Source organism: Lepus europaeus, chromosome 11 (genome assembly GCF_033115175.1).
Source record: "Lepus europaeus isolate LE1 chromosome 11, mLepTim1.pri, whole genome shotgun sequence".
NCBI classification, from domain to species: Eukaryota; Metazoa; Chordata; class Mammalia; order Lagomorpha; family Leporidae; genus Lepus; species Lepus europaeus.
The window spans coordinates 109,371,174-109,393,356 of record NC_084837.1 but is presented as its reverse complement, the minus strand read 5'-3'; the positions used below and the strand labels follow the sequence as shown (position 1 = coordinate 109,393,356).

The 22,183-nt window shown below is 48.7% G+C and overlaps 1 protein-coding gene across 8 annotated transcripts in view; it reads left to right on the top strand.

The window, feature by feature from the left end:
• Positions 1–21,849, top strand: part of ZFAND6 (zinc finger AN1-type containing 6) — a 74,785-nt gene extending 52,936 nt beyond the window's left edge. For all 8 annotated transcript variants that reach the window (XM_062206353.1, XM_062206347.1, XM_062206348.1 and 5 more), the window contains 5 exons: positions 5,802–5,972; positions 8,077–8,182; positions 9,386–9,486; positions 18,735–18,848; positions 20,933–21,849. In XM_062206353.1, the coding sequence (XP_062062337.1) occupies positions 5,819–5,972; positions 8,077–8,182; positions 9,386–9,486; positions 18,735–18,848; positions 20,933–21,081 (624 nt within the window). In that variant the 5' untranslated portion in view covers positions 5,802–5,818 and the 3' untranslated portion in view covers positions 21,082–21,849. The remainder of the gene's footprint in view (positions 1–5,801; positions 5,973–8,076; positions 8,183–9,385; positions 9,487–18,734; positions 18,849–20,932) is intronic.
• Positions 21,850–22,183: the final 334 nt, after the last annotated feature.

Genomic DNA, 22,183 nt, shown 5'->3' with positions numbered 1-22,183 from the left:
CTTTATTTTTAAGTAACCTGTGAAATCTTTCTTCTGTATCTCTTCTTGAGTTTAAGAAAACCCTTGTTAATTTTTGCTGTGTAGGGCAGTGACTCGGGGAAATTGTTGGTGTTGCTTGTTTTGTAACATTAGCTTCATGTTCTGAAGTGAGTACTGTGATAGAAGGGCACGGTGGTAACATTGCACTTTTTGGCTGTGAAGGTTGAGTTTTGTGGAATAGAGTATTTGTCTTTTCTGGGTGTTTGTGCTCCTTGGCCACGCACTGAAAGATGTAGGCGTCTCAGTGGGAGAGCTGTCTCAGGGCACTCTGCTCTGGGGTCGTGAATGGGCTGGGGGGGGCTGCTGTTTCAGATGCTGTGTCTCAGTCTTTACATCTCAGGAACCTGGGTAGGCGTGTTATCCCTGATTGCCTCCACTTCCATAAATGTTAACTCCAGGGACAATGCTGTACATCTCTTTAAGTCGTGCAGTACACGAGGTGCTACTGCCTGTGTCGAGAGTATGTATTTAATAGCCATGAGATCTCAAAACTTCTGATTTGAGGACCTAATGTCCATTCTCTACAATCTGAGAGGTGGCATCAAGTGCAGGGAGTTGGTGTTTGGCAGCAGTTAACACACAGCCCCTGCTCCACTGCTGATTCCAGCTTCTTGCTAATGTGCATAAGTAATGTATTTATTTTTGGAGATTTATTTACTTATTTGAAAGAGCTACAGAGAGAGAGAGAGAATTTCTATTCTCTGGTTCACTCCCCAAATGCCTGCAATGGCCAGGGCTGGGCCAGGCTGAAGCCAGGAGCCAACAGTTTCATCTGGGTCTCCCACGAGGGTGGCAGGGCGTCAGACACTTGGGCCATCTGCTGCTGCTTTTCCCAGGCCAGTAGCAGGGAGCTAGAATGGATGTGGAGTAGTCGGGACAGAAACTGACCACCTGTATGGGGTGTAGATTTCACAGACAGTATCTACCCACTGACACATAGGGCCAATCCCACATAAATAAATTTTTTTTTGTGGGGGGGCAGGGAGAGTTAGATAGAAAGGTCTTCCTTCCGTTGGTTCACCCCTCAAATGGCTGCCACAGCCGGTGCGTTGTGCTGATCCGAAGCGAGGAGCCAAGTGCTTCCTCCTGGTCTCCCATGGGGTGCAGGGCCCAAGCACCTGGGCCATCCTCCACTGCCTTCCCAGGCCACAGCAGAGAGCTGGACTGGAAGAGGAGCAACCGGGACAGAATCCGGCGCCCCGACCGGGACTAGAACCTGGGGTGCCAGCGCCACAGGTGGAGGATTAGCCAAGTGAGCTGCGGCGCCGGCCCCACATAAATAATTTTAAAATAAATAATTTAAAAACAAATTATTAGTTGTCCTGAAGAACTTTTATTTATCAAAGTTACATCTAGTGCTGCTTATGGTATTACAAATTAAGCTGGGAAAATTTTTAAATTCTATTCCTTTTGATATATTTTAGTGAAAAATAATCATACAAAGACTCTGTCATGGCAAGAGGGGCATTTTTTTTAAAGATTTATTTTATTTATTTGAAAAAGTTACAGAGAGAGAGAGAGATCTTCAATCCGCTGGTTCACTCCCTGGATGGCCGCAACAGCCAGAGCTGTGCCGATCCAAGCCAGGAGCTAGGAGCTTCTTCCAGGTCTCCCACACAGGTGCAGGGGCCCAAGGACTTGGGCCATATTCTACTGCTTTCCCAGGCCATAGCAGAGAGCTGGATCAGAAGTGGAGCAGCAGGGACTCAAACCGGTAACCATATGGGATGCCAGTGCTTCAGGCCAAGCTTTAACCCACTGTGCCACAGCGCTGGCCCCAAGAGGGGCATTGTTACCACGTTTTTGCAAGTATCTTTAAGGTCTGGCTTAGCACAGATTCTTATAGCTGCCTCATAGCTCATAGTCTATTTTAATTACCTTTTCAGATAACAAATGTTATTCCTTTTTATTTTTATTTTTTTAAATTTTTATTTATTTTTTGCCAGGTAGACAGTGAGAGAGAGAGAGAGAGTTATAGACAGTGAGAGAGAGACAGAGAGAAAGGTCTTCTTTCCGTTGGTTCACTCCCCTAATCGGCCACTACGGCCGGTGCTGCACAGATCCGAAGCCAGGAGCCAGGTGCTTCTCCTGGTCTCCCATGCGGGTGCAGGGCCCAAGCATCCTCTACTGCCTTCCCGGGCCACAGCAGAGAACTGGACTGGAAGAGGAGCAACCGGGACAGAACTGGCACCTGGGACTAGAACCTGGGGTGCTGGCGCCGCAGGCGGAGGATTAGCCTAGTGAGCCGCAGCGCTGGCCTAATGTTATTCCTTTTTGGTACTATATTTAAACTTGACAGGCTGTAGTTTGTTTTTAAGTAAGTATTGATTGATTTCTTTGAAAGGCAGAGTGACAGAGATCTTCCGTCCACTGGTTCATTCCCGAGATAGCCGCAGAACCTGAAACTCCCTTGGGGTCTCCCACGTGGGTGCAGGGGCTTGAGCCCTCTGGCCATCCTCCACTGCTTTCCCAGGAGCACTGGCAGGGACCTGGAGAGAAGCAGAGCAAGCAGCACTCAGTCTGGCACTCAGATATGGGATGCAGGGAAGCAAGCGGCGGCTTAGCCTGCAGCGCCACAGTGCGGAGCCCAATAATTAGTAGTGTTTTTCTTTTTAAGATTTATTTATTTATTTGAAAGGCAGAGCTACAGAGGCAGAGCTACATTTGCTGGTTCACTCCCCAAATGGCTACAGCGGTGGAGATGGACTGATCCAAAGCCAGGAGCCAGGAGCTTCTTCCAGGTCTCCCAAGCGGATGCAGGGGCCCAAGGACCTGCACTGTCTTCTACTGATTTCCCAGGTGCATTAGCAGGGAGCTGAATCGGAAGTGGAGCAGCTGGGACTCGAACCAGTGTCCATATGGGATGCCAGCACTGCAGGCGGCGGCTTTACCCGCTATGCCACTGTACCAGCCCCAGTTGTTAGTTTCTTAAAGGAGAGTGCAAGCCATTTAAAATTTTATCTTGTTATATTAAAATTCATTGCTCTTTCACTTTGAATAGGTCTTTGGTTCATGAATAATTTTGTACCATTTTCCATTGATCACTTGGAAAATACTGATTCTTTGATTTCTGAAGATGAAATACTGATTAAGCCTCAACTAAGCACAGCTCATTAATATAACTGACCTCGTTGGAAGCGCTCAAAACTCTTGAGCTGGTTTTTTTGTTTTGTTTTGTCTTGTTTTGTTTTCATTTGAATGACAGTATTGTCCTTGGTGGCGAATTATATTGGTTGTTTAAAGTGACAGATAGACTGTTCATTTTCAGGAGAATGTGATGTACTCACATCTGAATAACCAGTTTGTCAGTGGTCCTTTTATTTATTTTTTTTAAGATTTTATTTATTTATTTGACAGGTAGAGTTACAGACAGTGAGAGACAGAGACAGAGAGAAAGGTCTTCCTTCCAGATGGCCGCAACGGCTGGAGCTGCGCTGATCCGAAACTGGGAGCCAGGTGCTTCTTCCTGGCCTCCTACGTGGGTGCAGGGGCCCAAGCACTTTGGCCATCCTCTACTACTTTCCCAGGCCATAGCAGAGAGCTGGAGTGGAAGTGGAGCAACTGGGACTAGAACCCGGCGCCCATATGGGATGCCAGCGCCACAGGCGGAGGATTAACTCACTGCGCCATAGTGCCGGCCTCAGTGGTTCTTTTGAATAACTGTGTTCCATAGAACAGGTTTCTCAATTCCAATAGTTGCACAAGTGTTTTGTCTTCAGTCATACTTCTGCGTGTAGCAGGAGTGCTTCCTGTGCGCTGCCTAGTTTGTCAGAATACTAACGAGCTGTGTTCGCCCCTCACTTTGACTGGGAGAGGCGGTGGTGGAGTTAGGCGCCTGGATGATGCAGCAGCTGCTCACCACGGCTGCTTTTGCACCGCTGGCTCTCGTATCAATGCAGTGAGAGAGGCAGGCGGTTCTCGAGGTTACTCTGAGGGCAGCATTGGCCGCACAGGAGTCGGGGGACCCCGCTTTGAGAGTCGCTGGTGTAGGAGCGTGGACTTTGGTGGAGCCAGGCTGCCTGGCTTGAATCCCAGGTCCATCACTCACCAGTCAGATGCAAGATTGTGAGCAGTCACCCGGTCAGTACCCAGACAAAACATAGGGAAGAAAACCAGAAACTGCCAAGCAGCGTCTCAAACAGATTGGAGGGTGTGTGTGTGTTTGACGTGAGCTCTTGTCTACCAGTGTCCTTGTCCTTGGCTTTGTTATATGTGTGTACAGGGCTGCAGGAGGGCAGGGACTGTCGCATGGCTCCAAGTCTGCGGTTCTAGGATATTCCTTTTTAAAGGCAGGCACTGGGCTGCTACTTTTTTTTTTTTTTTTTTTTTTCTTTTTGGGCTAATTCAGTCCAGTGCCCTAACTTGATTTTCCAAATTTTCATTAAATCCTCTCTGCCCCTTACAGTCTTTCCAAAAAAATAAAGAAAAATCTGTGAACAGTGGGTGCTTTCCTTCCATATTTAGTAATTCAAGGAAAGTTGAGTGGCAAAACATCCTCCTCCTTGTATGGTCTTTGGGCACACAGGCTCGTCTTCAGCGCACATAGACCCATTTCAGAGTAACCTTTATTCAGGAGGCTGTTTTTGCTAGGAGCAAGCCCGTGACTGCCGGCTGTCATGGTTTTCATGCCAGAGAGCCAGTGGCTTTGTGGGAGAAGTGGTGCATGGGGCTCCTCCATCTGCTGCCATTTCACGTTGTCTTCGCCTGGCTCCAAGCAGGTCCTCAGCCCTGGCATCCCTTGACTCCTCCTTCTACCCTGTTCCTTGTCGTTCAGTTTCTTAATTTCAAATACCTAAAACATAGCGTTTTCCTCTAGTTAGCAAGTATTATTCTAATTTTGGAGACATTTTAAAGTGCAGAACAGGTGTACGTCAGGAAGGAACTGGCATCCGGCGTGGCCGCCCTTGGACCCGCTCTTTGCTGCTCTGATGATGAATGGGAGCCGTGTGAGCCCTGGCTGGCATCATGGGCTGCGCACTCACTGGCAGCACGTCCTCCCTAAGTACTCTAGAATGTTCTCAGTGACCTGTGGTGTTGTCGTTAATGTGTACAGTGCTTCTCAAGAAATTGAGTTCTCCTAGCGTTGGGCATTTAGGTGACTTGGAGTTTATCCGCGTTGTGAGCACATCCTTGTCTGTGAGTGCTCTCCTCGTCTCTGGTTCTGCTCGCTGGAGAGACCTGGCAGGGCGCAGTTCTGCTTCTCGAGTGGCACTCCCCTTTTACAGGGCTCCTGAGGGGGTTGCCAAATTACTCCCAGAGACGGAAGCAGGCTCTCACTTCCCCAACATCCTCCCCAGCCCTCTGTGTTTTCCCCGGATTGGTCTTGGTAAATACTTTCTGAATAGAGTAACTCGTACATATGTAATATTAAGCCAGAGTGTAAAAGCTTAGGAGTGAAATGGTGTATCACACAGCAGAACTACAGTGTATGTTTCTCTACATTGAACTAGTCTGGAAAGGGCTTTCCGAGCATTCTGGTGGTGTGGAGGCTTCAAAACACACAGCTTCTGCAGGACTTGTCTTCATTGTCTGAGCCCAGGACCAACCTGGCGGTATGGAGTAGGTTGGGGATGACAGCCTACGAGGTGTCCTTTTGTTCATGTTTTTCATTCTTCAGCCCTAGGTTTTGGGGCTGCTGTTGAGGGTGGTTTGAGGGTGGAGGTGAGCATATGTAGTTTTTTTCTTTCATTTTCTAAGGCAGATTTGGAAAATGTATGATTTAGGCTTGTGTGAGTTCTTTGCTAATTCTGTGTAAATTTCAGGTGTGCAACAGAGGAACATGGCTCAGGAAACAAATCACAGCCAAGTGCCTATGCTTTGTTCCACGGGCTGCGGATTTTACGGAAACCCTCGTACGAACGGCATGTGCTCAGTGTGCTATAAAGAGCATCTTCAGAGACAGAACAGTAGTAACGGTAGAATAAGCCCGCCTGGTAAGTGGTTCTGCTAAGACGCAGCAGTGTTGAGAACGGAAGAGCACTCGGGCCCAGTGTGCACCGTAGAAGCTTCCTCAGCTCATCCTTGTACTCACTTTCCCATGCTCAAAGCGACCCCACTTCTCACTGGTGCCTGCGCTGAGTGGTGGGGAGTCGGGAGTGAGGGAGTCCTAGGTCCTAGCCCAGGGAACAAAAGTAAACCCATTCCGTCGTCTTGCTGTGCTGCGCAGCTCTGCTGCCTTATGGAGAGAGGCATGCCTGGAGGACATCTTACAGCTCTCTTGGGAAGTAAGGGAAGTGAGGGCTTCTGGGGGACGTGGGTTTCCTGTCTGGGGCGCCTTCTGCAGCCAAGGCAGAGGAAAGAGAATGTATGGTTGTGGCAGCAGCGAGTCCTGAGTGTGACCAGGGCTGACCTGAGGGAGCGGAGGTGTAGTGCACTAGTCAGAATAAGGAATAGTCAGCTCATTTTACTGGGGTAGCTTTTTCTTTTTTCCCCTGGATTGTTTATCCATTTTATTCGTTTGAGAAGCAGAGAGAGAGAAAGGTTTCCCATCTGCCATCTCACTCCCCACACACCCACACACCACTTGCATGGAGGGCGTTAGCAGGACGCCAAGCAGATCTGGGAGTAGAACTCAGGTGCCGTAGGCTGGGGGCTGTTGTGCCACGCAGGGTCTTACCACTGCACCAGTGCCCAGCCCTGCTGTGGACGTGCGGTGTTGTAGTTCAGTAGTTCTATGAAAAGAATCAAAGTGTCACAAGTACTGATGAAGAATGACTCTCATGCAAGTCAGTGCCCAAATGTTCAGATTTTTGTGGTTAATCAAATCCAGGCTGTTGACTTAATTTGTGATTTCATATAGGGTCTTTCTTTTTTTAAAAGATTGATTGATTGATTTTTTTTATTTGACAGATAGAGTTAGACAGTGAGAGAGAGAGAGACAGAGAGAAAGGTCTTCCTTCCATTGGTTCACCCCCCAAATGACCGCTACGGCCAGAACTACGCCGATCCGAAGCCAGGAGCCAGGTGCCAGGTGCTTCTTCCTGGTCTCCCATGTGGGTGCAGGGCCCAAGCACTTGGGCCATCCTCCACTGCCCTCCCAGGCCACAGCAGAGAGCTGGACCGAAAGAGGAGCAACCGGGACTAGAACCCGGCACCCACATGGGATGCCGGTGCCACAGGTGGAGGATTAACCAAGTGAGCCATGGCGCCGGCCCCTCATATGGGGTCTTTCTTACTGTTTCTTATTCAAGCTGCAAACTAGACTATTTAATTGAAACTTCTCAAAAAACTAGAAGGCTAATATCAAATGAAAATAAATTGTTACTTTTTCTAAAAAGATATATTTGAAAGGCAGAGTTAGGGAGACAGAGGTCATCCATCCACTGGTTCACTCCCCAGATGCCTGCAGTGGCCAGAGCTGGCCTGGCCTGAAGCAAGAAGCCAGGAGCCATGACCTTGCTCGGGGTCTCCCACATGGGTGCAGGAGCCCAAGTACCAGGCCATCTTTCGCTGCTTACACAGACACATTAGCAGGGAGCTGGATCTGAAGTGGAGCAGCTAGGACACCAACCAGCACCCTTGCCTATTGCAGGCCGTGGCTTAACCTGCTACGACACAGCGCCAGCCCAAGTTGTTTTTAAATCACACCATCCTCTTCATTTCTGCCTTGTGAAGCACAGGGAAAGTTAACGTGGTGTGCGGAGCCTGAATCCATGTTTGCCTGACTGCTAAGCCATCTTTTATTTTAAATGTCTGATTTACGCACACGTTCTTGCATTAAAGGGTGTGGGTTGGAGTGATACTCAACCTGAGAAGTAGCTCAGTTTATTAATATATACAGCTTATATGTATGTGATTTCCTTTTTGGTTAAAATTATACTTTTCTGGTAAAAATGAAAAACAACTAAAATAATATAGCATTTTTATTGGCAAACTATTGAAAACATTTTAGCTGAAAATAATGAATCCACATATTGTACCGCAAAACACAATCTCCACCTAATATATTTAGTGGAGAATCAGTGGTAGCTTTGAAGATGGGGCCTTGGACTTCCCGAGCGCAGGGTCACTGATGTGTGTGCGGTCCTGTCCCGGCAGCTCCTGCCAGTCGCCTGTCGGAGTCACTCCCAGCCCAGTGCGCAGATGGCAGTGGCCCCGAAGCGCAGTCGGCGTCAGACTCTTCGTCCTCATCTATGCAGCCAAGGTGAGGGCGTCTCGCAGCTGCTAAGGAAAACTAAGGGACGGATGCTGGTTTGGGTGAGCGTCACTGAGGAAAACCGTGTGACGCCGCCTGAGCACTCAGTGGTCTGAGATGGGGTCTGTCTGAGGCTGCGTACTGCGCTCAGGTTTTCCTTGCTTTCCCATTGGGCAGGGGAGGGCGTCTGTGGAGACGGGGATTCCCTCTTCAGACATCTTTGCCTTTGTTCTCATAATACGCCCTGCCCCTTCCCTGGAGTCCTCTGGAGCTTGTTAGTCCTGGACGCGTGAGTACCTAGTGTTAAAAACACAGTCGTGCCACAGATCATCTTTGTCTTCTACCGTGATGTATAGTACATGCTTGTTTGTAGTATATTTTTCTCTTTTTAAAATATATTGATTGATTTATTTGAAAGAGTACAGAGAGAGAGACTTTTCCATCTGCTGGTTCACTCCTCCAACACACTAGCCAGAGCAGAGCCAGGCCAAAGGCAGGAGCCAGGAGCTTCTTCCAGATCTCCCACGTGGGTGCAGCGGCTCAAGCACCTGGGCCATCTTCTGTTATGTTTCCAGGCACGTTTGCAGGGAGCTGGACAGGAAGTAGAACAACCAGGTCTTGAACTGGCACCCATATGGGGTGCTGGCATTTCAGGCGGGGGCTTTAGCTGCTACACCACCATGCCGATATATTTTTCTTTCTAACTCTGAGGATACTTCATTTAGAAACCTGCATGCAGAAATATTTGTTCCATTTTTAGTCTCCTGTTAGGAACACACACATTTTATGTATAAAATATATAATGTATATAATATATAATGTGTGTGTATTGTATATATGTATATGTACATATAATGTGTGTGTGTTCCTGCACTGTGGTTCCTTTTTCTAATTCGCAGTAGGAGATGTACAGTTCTGTGACGCCAGCATGTCTTCTGCAGCTTCGCATTAGGGTTCTTTCCCCACACCCTTATCCTGCTGCTTTTCATGTGGTGAATTCGTGTGGTACTTGAAAGGACACACACTGTTACTTTGTTCCCAAAACAATGAACTTCTGGTCCAAATTAGTCTCCAGTTTCAAAGCTCTGTGCTAGTTATTTTTAAAAAGTGTTAATGATCTGTGTAGATAAGTTGACCTCTTATTATATCACTTCAGTTAATAATCATCAGTAGAGACCATTTTTTAAAATGGAAACACTTTTGTTTTTCTAGCCCTGTATCAAATCAGTCACTTTTATCAGAATCTGTAGCATCTTCCCAAGTGGACAGTACATCTGTGGACAAAGCAGTACCTGAAACAGAAGATCTGCAAGGTGTGTATATGAACAAGAAGATACTGTGTCATTTGTGTGTGGTCGTAGGCCAGACGCTAGCTACTTCCTTCCTTTGTGAACCGAATGCTTTGTATCTTCAGGTATTTATGAAATGTTGGAAACCACTTCCAATTTGGGTATAATTACATTATCAGCATAAATAGAAACTTCAAAATTGGTTTAGTTAGAAAAATATGGTTCAATGAACATGGCTGTTGCCCTGTTCTATTTATTGTTTATTAACACTGTTTCCTCTCCAAGCAAAATGAGGCTGCTGGCTTGCGGGGAATCTGTTTCTCCTGGGTTGTGACTGAGATCCCCGCGTGCAGTCAGCACTTTGTGTTCGGCACAGCCTCACGGTTTGTGCTCTTCAGATCCCCATTCTGTGGATCAGAGAGGTCTGAGAAGGCTTGGCCGTGGGCATGGGCGGTCTGAGAAGGCTTTCTTATTGAGAGAGCTAGTGCAGAGGCCACTTTAGAAGGCTGATCAATAATGGGTGCTGAATTGGTTATTTGCTCCCACCAGTGGAAGTGACGTGTTGGATGAGAAACGTTGGCTGGGGTGGGAAGCCCAGGGCTGGGCAGGGTGTCGCTGTGCCCAGGGTGGGACGTAGAGAGAAGCCGGGCCCCGCCAAGCTTCCCATTGCCCTCTTGTTCACACAGCAGAAACAGCTGCACCCAGCAGTGTTGGTTTCCAGCCATTAAATTTTAAATTTTAGTGGCTAAGTCCCCTTACTTTGATTTCATTCCCAGATGTTATGCATGACATAAGTTGGACATAGAACTTGCAAGAGAATATATGTGTCCAATATAAATATTCTAGTCCACCTTGCATATTATTATGAATTCCATAAATATTGTAAGTGAACAATTTTAGTTAAAAAGAAAGTTCTGAGGAAGAGAAGAGGTGAGGGCTGTTTTTAAGAGCAGGAATAGATTCAGTTACCCACTGGAAGTGGGAGCTACGTCAGGAGTCTGAGTCTTCAGTGAGATGGTGGCAAAGGTGTGACTGCTGTAGACAGGGGGCTGCAGAAGATGACGAGTCTGGACAGAATTTTGGAGAGTGGCAGCTGGGAGTGACAGAACCTCAGACGCAGAGAGCTCATTGCGGGGTCGTTGGTAAACTGCAGGCATTCGAGTGCGTGGGGTGACAGTCTTGTGCCTGAGACTTGTATGTTGTTTGCAGAGGCTGAAAGATGGGGAGCGTTTTACAGCCGTCATGGTTTGTGGACAGCAGTGCAGGTTCCCCCACCTAGGCTGAGTGTACGAACTCAAAAATGGCCATGATGCCATTTCAGGAGAAATCACAGCGGGCTTGAGGAATTACAGACTTCTTTTTGCACGCATAAGTTGAATGCCTTCGGGTTAAATTAGTATCAACTTCTAAGTACCTTTTAAAAACTTAGCATCCATAATTCAGATAGCAGCATCTTTGACAAATCAGGTGGACCTTTCACCCGAGTTTGAGAGATTAATTTTCAATGTATAAAGTCCCTTGATGATCTAGTTTTTTAAAAACATTTTAACTTACATTGTTAATACATTTTTATTATAAATACAAATATAAATAATAGCGTGCGTGTATATACATATATATCCATACATGCGCGCACACACACACTCTTACAGTTCCCTTATTGGATAGGGATAGGTTCGGAGAATTTTTCCATCTATTTCGTAGCTGAGTGGAAAGAGATCAAAAGGTCTCTTCGGCTTGGTCGTGGCGTTCGCTCTGGCCCTGGAACCCGGGTGTCTGACTCTAGCCCGGCTGTGCGAGTCGGCCTGGGGTGTGGAGCTGGGTGTTCCTGTTTAGTGTCTGTTTCCCAGGAGAGGGGAGCTGGTCTGGCAGGCCACCCAGGCACCTGCTTTCTTCCTTATCACTCGTGTGCCTGCCTCAGGGGAATTAATTTAGTGAGGAATCCAGTCCCAGATGGAAGCGGGGTCTGAGTAGCAGCCGTGTGCCTGAGCCAGGGTTTGCTAACAGTTTTTATTAGCGTCTTCAGAACAGCTTTTTGTCTGCAGGTGTCCTGTGCATAATGAGGCTATGCTGCCACCAGCTGGGTGTGCTGCTTTCATTGTGCTCCCATAGTTCCCAAGAATTTTTCTCCTGTTGGAGAATTTAGCAAACTGTAACATGTTTCTTGTATAACCATGCTTTTTTAAATAAAAGAACCATAATAGCAGTATTTCACTTACACAGTGTCCCTTAAAGAATATCAATTCAGGTTTCCAGTTCACAAAAGCTGGCTTTAAAAAAAAAATCACGTTCATCATGTTTCTATAACTCATTGTCCTTGAATGGCCGCCTTGTTCAACAGTGCAATTAACCTTGGATACCCTCTCCGTCCCTGCTTCCTGGACCACACTGAAGAGAATGTGGAATTTGGATGGAGAGGTTCTGTTTCCATAGCTTGACACCCCCAGTTAGCTTCTGTGAGCCCTTATATTTTTAAAGGCAGATGATCACCATGTCTGTCTGTAGGGTGTTGAAGTTACTGAGACAATAGAAGTGCAGTGAGCTTCGTAAACTGCACCCAGTGTCCTCCGAGTAATGCCAGAGGACCTCGGAGTCACGGGTGCGTTGAAGAGGGGGAGCGCATCCCGGGGAGCTGAGTTACTGTCAGGGCCCATGGAGAGGGGACTGCTGCCCTGGGGGACAGGGCGACCAGCATTCTCAGGCACCTCCCAGCCCAGAGGGCTCCCGACTCCACAGCGCGTGGACGTGGGAAGTCAGTGGTTCAGGACCATCCCTTTAGACTGGTGGAGGGAAACTGTGCAGGTTAAAAAACCAGGGGTTCCTCTGATTTTGAAGAGTGATGAAAGTAGCCAAAGCCATTTTGAAACAGAACAACAGAGTTGAGGACCAACTCTTCCCAGTTTCATAGTTTTCATCAGGCCCGTGGCACTGGCGTGAGGATTGTCAGACCAGTGGGTACAAGTGTGAGCCCAGAAATATTCTTCCAAGTTATGGCTACTTGGTTTTCTCCAGAGGCGCCAGGAGCATTCTATGGGAAAAGAGTAATACTTTCAGCAGATGATACTGGGACAACCTCATGTCCACATTCAAAAGAATGAATTGGGAAAAAAAAAAAAAAAAAAGAATGAATTCAACCCTGGCTCATACTGTATGCAGAAACAATCTTTCAAAATACAGCATAGATGTAAATAAATGTAAGAGCTAAAATTATAAAGCTTTTCAAAGAAATAGGTTAAACTTGTGGTATTGGATTAGGCAGTAGTTGCTTGGATATGACACCTATAGCAATAGCAACCAAAGAAAAACCGAAATGAATTGAAGTACATCAAGCTTAAAATGTTAGTCCAACCAGCACTGTCAAGAGAATGGAAAACAGTTCACAGAATGAGAGAAACTATAAATCATACCTGATAAAAATATAGAAGGAAATAATTATAATGCAACAATAAAAAAGCAACCGAAATAAAAGTAGGCAATGGATTTGAATACACATTGCTCCAAAGAGGATAGCACAAGTTGTCAATAGGCACGTTAACAACATTCAGCATCATTATCGTTAGGGATGTGTAAATCAAAGCTCTAAGAGATACCACTTCACAGCCACGAGGGTGACTGTACTCGGTGATGTCTTGTCAAGGCCGTGGAGACATTGGCGCTCATGCGTTTCTGGTGGGGAAATAAAATGGTGCAGGTGATGCAGAACAGTTCCCCACGTGACCCAGCAGTTTCACCCTCGCTCCAAGGGTAGAGAAGCATCTGTACACACAGAGAGTCGCACATGAAGGGTTCATGGCAGCATTATTCAATGTAGCCAAAAAGTGGAAAGAACTCCGATGGCATCCATACTAGGTTACCCTGAAACCACAAGACGGAAGGAAATTCTGATCCGTGGCACAGTGTGGATGAACTTTATTTATTTGGTCGACAGAGTGACAGGTGCTTTCCCAGGCTTCATAGCAGGGAGCTAGATTGGAAGTAGAACAGCCAGGAATCAAACCGGCACTCGGAGAAGGGATGCCGAAGTGGCAGGCGGCGGCCTAACCCGTCCCCCCACAACATTAGCCCCGTGCGGTGGGTAAGTAGAAGGAGCCGGGTGCAGAAAGCCACGTGTGTGACCAATGTTGTGGTGTGTTTGGAATAGGCAGAATGGTGCCTACAGAAAGATGCGTAGGTACCAGGGCCGTCGGGAGTGATTGCCAACGCACAAGGTTTTGCGTTAGAGTGGACTAGGAAGTGTTGATGAGTGGACTAGTTCTGGCAGGTTCATGGCCTTGTGAATATCCTAATTAGACACTTCATCATTATCATTAGCATCAGCAGTTGAAAATGTGTTTAGGTGGTTAAGTGAACACGTGACAGTGTTATCTCTTGTCTCGTCCCTACCCCACCACCCCGAAAAAGACTGCGAAGGTAGCTTTTGCTCTGGGGAAATGGCAAACGCAGAGGCACCCAGGCAGCGAAACATGGAAGCTGGGAGTCACTGGGCAGACCGGTTCTTGAGAGGGCAGTGCAGGCCAGGGGACCTTGCAGCCAGGGTCCATGTGGAGCCAGACAGTGGGAATCGCTGCCAGAGTCCCTTTGCTTGCTAAAATGACACCATGTCGCGTGTTAGGGAGCTGAGTGTAGAAGGCTTCTCTGGGAACAGGAACCAGCCTCACGTGCAGAGCTGCTCTCTGTCCAGCACGGGCACTGCAGGCCTTGAGCGCTTGAAGCGTGGCTAGTCCAGAAGCAGAGTGTTGGTGCTACTCGGCCGCTGGGTATCCTGCAGGTGCGGCACACACGCTGGGCTTCAAAGACCTCGTGCTCCTCCACGTGGAAATTCTCTAGTACACCTTACATTCAGTACAGTTTTGAAGTGCTGGTGTTACCCACTTTCACTTTTCAACATGATTGCTAGAAAATATAAAATTAAATGCCTATCATGCCTTTGGGTTGCTGCTACTATGACAAGCCTATCTTTTTAAAACTATTTTAAGTTTTTCTCATTTTATTTGATTGAGTCCACACCCTCTTTTGGTACATGGAGGGAGAGGGCAGGCCCTGTGTCTCAGTGGGCCACTGTGAGCGTGCCCTGTCCCTTCCATGACAGTCTGTTCAACTGTGATGTGCTGTCCGTGCTTAGGGGCAGGTGAGCAGAGAGAGAACAGCGTGCAAGCGCTGAGGCTCCTCCTTGGATGAGACTGTGAGAAAGGACACACGTGGGTACCTCCAAAAGTTCACGGGAAACGCAGTTAAACAAATCACTTGGAGATCTGCATGTCATTTTCACATAACACACATTTCATTCAACCTTTCTGAAGACCCCTCGTGTAGAGTATTGTGTTACAAGGATATTGCATCCACCCCCAGGACCAGTTAGATACTAAGGTCATGTTTGGGAGTTACCTGCTAATGCCATCTTCTGTTCCCTGTTAGTTCTCACCATGTGTGACTATGCCCCAGACAGGTGGTGCTAGGTAGTTTTCTGTACCTGTTGTTACATGAGCACTTTCTGCTTTTCCTCTCCAAGACCCAGAGCGGAGGGCCTTGTTGCCCCTGACTGTGGCCCTCCATGTGGGTGGCGAACTGTCCCTGCACAGTGCTTTTCTGAAGCAGCGATAGTGGCCAGTAGACTCTGTTGCCAGTTTCCAGTTACAGCTACGTGAGTGAGTGCCGAGCAGTTTACTCCACAGTCTTCATGCCCTCACGCGGGCCCAGGGACAACTTCAGTACCAGTGGGCGGCCGCCTCTTCGTGATGGTTCACAGGCCGGCAGCCTGCCTCCAGTTGTCACCTCCAAGTGTAGCCGCCACCTGGTTCTCGGGGGCTGTCCTTGTGGCTTTAGGTTCAGCCAGGTCTTGGTCCTTTGGCCAGTGGTCACTGTGTAGCCCTTTTAAAGATTGAATTTTACATAACCAAAACTTGATAAGGCATTCTCCATTCATAAATCTAACAGATAAGCTGAGAAACAGGCCAATTTCTGGAAATCATAGACATGTACAGATTACCATGTCATCTTGCTGTGACTTAATTTGGTGGCTGTTTAAATTCAGGCTCTCAGCCACTGGTTTCAGGTAAGCCAAGGTCACCTTTATCTCATGGGCACGTAACTGACCCTTACTGGTCCCACACTTGAGCCCCAACTTGGAAGCTTTGAGATCACCTGCTGATCCTTAGTTTTAAAGATTGAGTGTTTGCCTCAGTTAGAAGAAAGCCCTTGCCTCAGACGGGCATGGAGGTCAACATTGACGCACCTGCTGGCGAGGTCTGGACGGCGTGCGTATGGGTAGCACACAGAGACATTTTCATTTTCTCCAAGTACCATTCAGAGTTTGCAACTCATTAGTTAAGCCAGTTTTGTTTGTGTGCAAGGCAGCTTGCGTATCAATTCTAGGTGTCGGGGACAGTACACAGAGCTGGGTTGTTCCTGACTGCGAGATGACTTGTTTTGAGCTCTGTACGTGTATCTAAGCTCCGCATGGAGCTGCTCCAGGGGCTGGAATAAAACAGTAGACATTCACCCTTGCCCTCATGATGCTAACATGGTAGGGATGTCTGTTAATGGAAATTGGAGGTTTTGTGTGTCCATGTTCTGTTTCAAAAATCAGATGTTTGTATCACAGGAACTGTGTCCACGTGTCTAGGTGGAGTAGTCCTCATTAGTGCATATTTGCCTGTTAGGGTGGGGCATCCTGCATTTTGTCCTGTTATGTTGCCGGCAGGAGGCAGTGTGTTAGCACACCTAGGTTAGAGTGCACTGCAGCCGGCGTTGGAGGTGTAGTGCGTGCATTTGCTGTAATAGGTGCTGCAGATTCACATGGGGAAAAGATGCCGTCTTACCTCCTGCACATGAATCCGGTGGGTCAGCCACTTGGTGTGGAGTGGTAGAAGCCACGGTGATGGAGAGAAATAGGACAGGTTCCTGCCCTCGGAGAACACAGTCCTGACAGCGTGAGCACACAGAGGAGGGTTTCCAACCTCAGCTGATGGGGCGGGGCAGCGGGGTTGGAGGTGATGAGACAGCTCAGTAGGAAACACAGATCGGTGTTAGCCAGGGAAAGAGTGTGCCGATGCCCAGGGGTGAGAGTTTGGTGTGCCCAGGGCGGCACTAGTGCCTGCACTTCAGTGATGCTAAGGCACAGAGTATGGGGAGGGAGTGGCTAGAGAAGAGGGCGAAGGACATCCTGGGCTTCCAAGATGGGTCCCAGTGGAAGGAACATGCCTAGCTTTCCACCCACGGCAGATGAAGGTAGTTGGATGCTGGGTGGGGAGGTAGACTGAAGAGGGGCTCTGGTGACAGACCCAGTATTTGGGAAGGCTGTGAAAGCTGGTCGTAGTGAAAAACTGCAGAGAACTGAGCCAGGAAGGGCATTTGATCTGGACCCTAAAGAAAGAAGACGGCCTAGGTCCAGTGAGGATGAGGGAAAGGCATGTGGGTAGTTTGGGAGATGCGAGCAAAGGTGCGTGGCATTTCCCATTACAGAGGAGATGGACCTGTGATGATGAAACCGGAGAGGTGAGAGCTGCAGCTGGGGCAAGGCACTCCCTGCTGCAGAGCCGGTGTCACGCCCACAAGGTCATGTTTCTAGACGCTGACGCTGAGCAGCGTGGTGAGTGACAGGAGCAGGGCACACGGCAGGAATATGACCTGACTCTGGCCTTGGTTTCAATACGTAAATGCATCTATTTATCTTAACTCTAATACTTTAAATTTTCTTTGCCTCAGTGTATCTTACTCCTAACATTTTACATGGTTTGTTTTCAATGTGAGACACTCTTGAGAGCGTTAGACAAACAGTGTGCCAAAGAACACTTGTTTTTCCCCTCCGTGCTCTGAGGAGTGTACACAGCTGTGACCTTGAGAAACTTCAGGGGCCTGCATGCAGCCATTCTGTTCACCCTCCCGCAGGACACCGCAGGACAGGTTCTCCGAGGGTGCCGCCTGCTGGTCTGTTACTCTAGGGTGAACTGGAGGACAGTGTGTGTGAGGTCAGGTACTCTAGGTGAGCTGGAGGAGGACCGTCTGGGATGAGGTCAGGTACTCTAGGTGAGCTGGAGGAGGACCGTCTGGGATGAGGTCAGGTACTCTAGGGTGAGCTGGAGGAGGACCAACCGTCCGGGATGAGGTCAGGTACTCTAGGGTGAGCCGGAGGAGGACCGTCTGGGATGAGGTCAGGTACTCTAGGTGAGCTGGAGGAGGACCGTCTGGGATGAGGTCAGGTACTCTAGGGTGAGCCGGAGGAGGACCGTCTGGGATGAGGTCAGGTACCCTAGGTGAGCCGGAGGAGGACCGTCTGGGATGAGGTCAGGTACTCTAGGGTGAGCCGGAGGAGGACCGTCTGGGATGAGGTCAGGTACTCTAGGGTGAGCTGGAGGAGGACCGTCTGGGATGAGGTCAGGTACTCTAGGGTGAGCTGGAGGAGGACCGTCCGGGATGAGGTCAGGTACCCTAGGGTGAGCTGGAGGAGGACCGTCTGGGATGAGGTCAGGTACTCTAGGTGAGCCGGAGGAGGACCGTCTGGGATGAGGTCAGGTACTCTAGGTGAGCCGGAGGAGGACCGTCTGGGATGAGGTCAGGTACTCTAGGTGAGCTGGAAGAGGACCGTCTGGGATGAGGTCAGGTACTCTAGGTGAGCTGGAGGAGGACCGTCTGGGATGAGGTCAGGTACTCTAGGGTGAGCTGGAGGAGGACCATCTGGGATGAGGTCAGGTACTCTAGGTGAGCCAGAGGAGGACCATCTGGGATGAGGTCAGGTACTCTAGGTGAGCCGGAGGAGGACCGTCCGGGATGAGGTCAGGTACTCTAGGGTGAGCCGGAGGAGGACCGTCTGGGATGAGGTCAGGTACCCTAGGTGAGCTGGAGGAGGACCGTCTGGGATGAGGTCAGGTACTCCAGGTGAGCCGGAGGAGGACCGTCTGGGATGAGGTCAGGTACTCTAGGTGAGCCGGAGGAGGACCGTCTGGGATGAGGTCAGGTACTCTAGGGTGAGCTGGAAGAGGACCAACCGTCTGGGATGAGGTCAGGTACTCTAGGTGAGCCAGAGGAGGACTATCTGGGATCAGCCTCTGGGGTCGCGGCCTACAAGTCAGCTCTGTCTGCTCTGGGTTGTTGTCTGTGCGCCTGATCATATGCTGAACTGAGCGGGGAGGTGTTCTGTACACGGCTTTGCTGTTTAATGTAGGCGTGTCTCGTGCTCAAACAACTGAAGAATGGATCCGGTGGGAGGGGGATCGCATCCCCAGCATCAGATTCTTGTTTGAATCATTAAACTTGCCACCTTCCTGTTTTGTCAGCTTCGGTATCAGATACGGCACAGCTACCGTCTGAAGAGCAGAGCAAGTCTGCTGAGAAACCGAAACAGAAGAAGAGCCGCTGTTTCATGTGCAGGAAGAAGCTGGGACTGACCGGTAAGGGCTGATCCGTGGCTTCGGACTAAGCTGATGTTCCGGAGCACGTGTGGCGCACTGTCGCTGTCCTGAGTCAGCATTGTGTCTGCTCCCAGGACAATTACGTGGCGGACACACTGCAGCTGCCGATCTTCTTACATAGAAATAGTTCTAGTGAGATGGCTCCAGTGAAGTGACGGAGCTGAGGCTGCCACGTCAGGACCAGCGAGGTCCGTGTGCCCGGTGCCAGGGTACCTGCCTGCCCGGTGCTGTGCCATCTGTAGCTGAGGCTGAGCTCCGTGTCCCGCCCGCGCAGCCCAGTGCTGCCACACCGAGTAGTTGTGCCGGTGCTGGCTGCCCTAGCCCAGTGGTTCGGTGGTGGTGGTAAGCAGAGAGGGAGAAAACAGTGTTGAAAACTACTGAGCAAGGACCGTGGATGTGCGTGCAGCGAGCCTGGTGGAGGCCGTGTCTCGGCTGGGCCTTGACTGATGCTGAGGACTTGTCACCGACGGAGCTGGTCCCGTTCCAGCAGGATGGCGGCTGGGGCAGAAGCGCAGAGAAAGGAAAGCACGGAGCTCCCTTGGGGACCACGGGGTGTGGGATGGAGCTGAGGCCCAGAGTCAGACGGGGGTGAGGGGCGGCAAGCACCCGCAGTGCTGAGAGTTCCTGCGCCCGGTGCTCTCTGAACACTTGCCTGAAGCCTGGCAGGTGGACAGAGGAGAGTAGGTCAGATTCGGAGCACAGTTGTGCTTCAGGATGGTTCTCTCTGCCTGAAGGGGTTGGTGATGAAGAAGAAGAGATATTACATTAGAGTCTGAAACTCAGGATGCTGACCCACACCTTGTCAGGGGTGTATGTAAGGAATATAAACATGAATAAACAAGGCATCGCAAAGTATACGTATTTAATGTCAAACAGAACTCTCAGACTCTGGGATTGCAGGGTGAGTAATTTTCACCCTGTCCTTTGTGTCGTTCTAATCTAGGGTCACTGCTGCATTTTTCTTTCATTATGAAGTTTTAGAATCTGTTTTTGAAGTTAAAAAATGTGGTAAAGGAGGTTAAGTTCAAACGTCAGTGTTTAAAATACTGATTCCTAAGCTCCATTTCCAACAATTTCACAACACAGTAAAATCCTAATTCGGGACAGCAGGTCCAGTTTGATTTTTATTTATTTATTTTTAAATTTGTATTTATTTGAGGAACAGGGAACCTCCCACCTGTGGTTCACTCCCCACTGCCTGCAATGACCACTAGGAGCCAGGACCTCAGTAGTGGCAGGGACCCGACTACATGGGTCACCACCCGTTGCCTCCCAGGGTTGACATCAGTGGGAGCCCCGCACTCTGCTGTGGGACGCGGGCATCCTAACTGGTGTCTTGGCTGCTAGGCCCACCGCCCGCCCCCAGCACCAGTTTTTCTGTAAAGATGTTCTTTAGCTGTTACATCTCTGTTTTGGCTTCTAGCCTTTGGCATTTCCTTAAAATCAAGTAGCATGTATTGTGTGTTTACACTATGTGTGGACTTAATACATTCCTTATTTAATCTGTGACTCCAGAGTTACAGAAGCAGAACGTGAGTCTTGGAAAGGCTCCGTGTCCTGCCCACACGAGCAGGTAGATTCACGTTACACAGCCTGCCTCTGGATGCACGCACTGTCTCAGCCGGGCGCAGTGCGGGAGAAGCTCGTGCGGGACTCCGTCAGCACGGCTCGCAGAGGCTCTGCTCTGTCTCAGTGCAGTGTTGAAGATGGCTTTCCACAGTGGGCTGTGTTTACTTTGCAGCGTTTGGGTTTGAAAAATGTTTCACGTGTTCAAGTTAGCAACCCCTGTTTTTGATAGGAAGTGATTCTGGCCATTCCGCAGGCAAAGACTGAGCTCAGAGAAGTGGTTGGGACTCGTCTGGTAAAACCTGTATTTGTAGAAAGGAGTTAAGAATTGAAGCTGTGAGCTGGTGAGCTTTGAGAATGTGCTTGTGCTGATGTGCATTGGGAGTGGTTCTCTGCATGGGTGCCCCGGACACAGGGCGCTGCTCAGCATTAGTTACGCCACAGGACGACGCCCTCGCCCTTCGCCCGACTCACGTCTGTGTGTCATCCATTTTCAGGGTTTGAATGCCGGTGTGGAAATGTTTACTGTGGTGTGCACCGTTACTCGGATGTACACAATTGCTCTTACAATTACAAAGCTGATGCTGCTGAGAAAATCAGAAAAGAAAATCCAGTCGTTGTTGGTGAAAAGATCCAGAAGATTTGAACTCCTCCTGGAATACAAAATCCTTTGACCATCTGCAAACTAAAAATTGACTTGAGGTTTTTTTTCCTAGTCACTGGGAAGGTAGAGCAATGTATCTTGCATAGACCTTTTAATCATGCATGTCATCAGAAGAATAGATTTTTGTTTTTGTTTTGAAAATGACTCTGAACATTTATTTCCATTGCAGTTTCTGTGGCTGAAAAGACTTAAACTTTACAAGTATTATCCTTTTAAGATCATTTTAATTTTAGTCGAGTGCAGAGGGCTTTTATAACAAACGTGGAGAAATTTTGGAAGGCTGTGATTTTTCCAGTATTAAACACGCATGCGTTCCTCTTGCAGTTCATTTCCTCGTTGTGTATGTATATATAGCTTTTCTCTGCAGCACGATTTCCCTTCGGGTGATGCCCTCTAGGGCACGGCTAGTTATCAGTAACTGAATGTATCTTGATCATCATGGCTGCTTCTGTTCTCTCATTCACAAAGGTTACACGTGTGGTAGCTGATAGTTTCTTTGTAGCCACTATTTATGTCTGAATCATTTGTCACAGGAGATGAGTATGTATGATGAGATTCTTAGTTTGTGTGTTTAAAAATTTTTTTTGAGCGAGGGAAGAAAAAGCTGTGTGCATTTCATTGCTGGCTGCAGATTTCTTTCAGGTTACGCTCCTCGGTCTGTGTGTGTACAATATGAAGAATGATCTGAAGTAATTGTGCTGTATTTATGTTTATCCACAGTCTTTGATTAAATAAAAAGGAAAACCAGAATGCTCCCTTGTATTATTCTGTTCTCATACTTACTCTAGCAGTGAATTTGTCTTTCGGCCTTTTAGTTTCCTTCTTCGTAATGTTTGCAGGCGTGTGGCCGTTGTCTGTCTGGAGTCTCCTTCTGACTGGTCTTCCGCTGATACGCCGTCATCTTACTCCCTGTGAACCCGAGGCCTCAGCATTTCTGCACAGCCCAGAGTCTCCTCGCCACTTTCCTAGCCCTCATCTGTGAGGCCGTTCCGCCAGGTCACATTGACTGACAGCCGGCAGGGAGGGGCTCCTTTGGCGAGCTGGATTAGGGAGACTGGAAGAGGGTGACTGGAGGAGTGGGCAG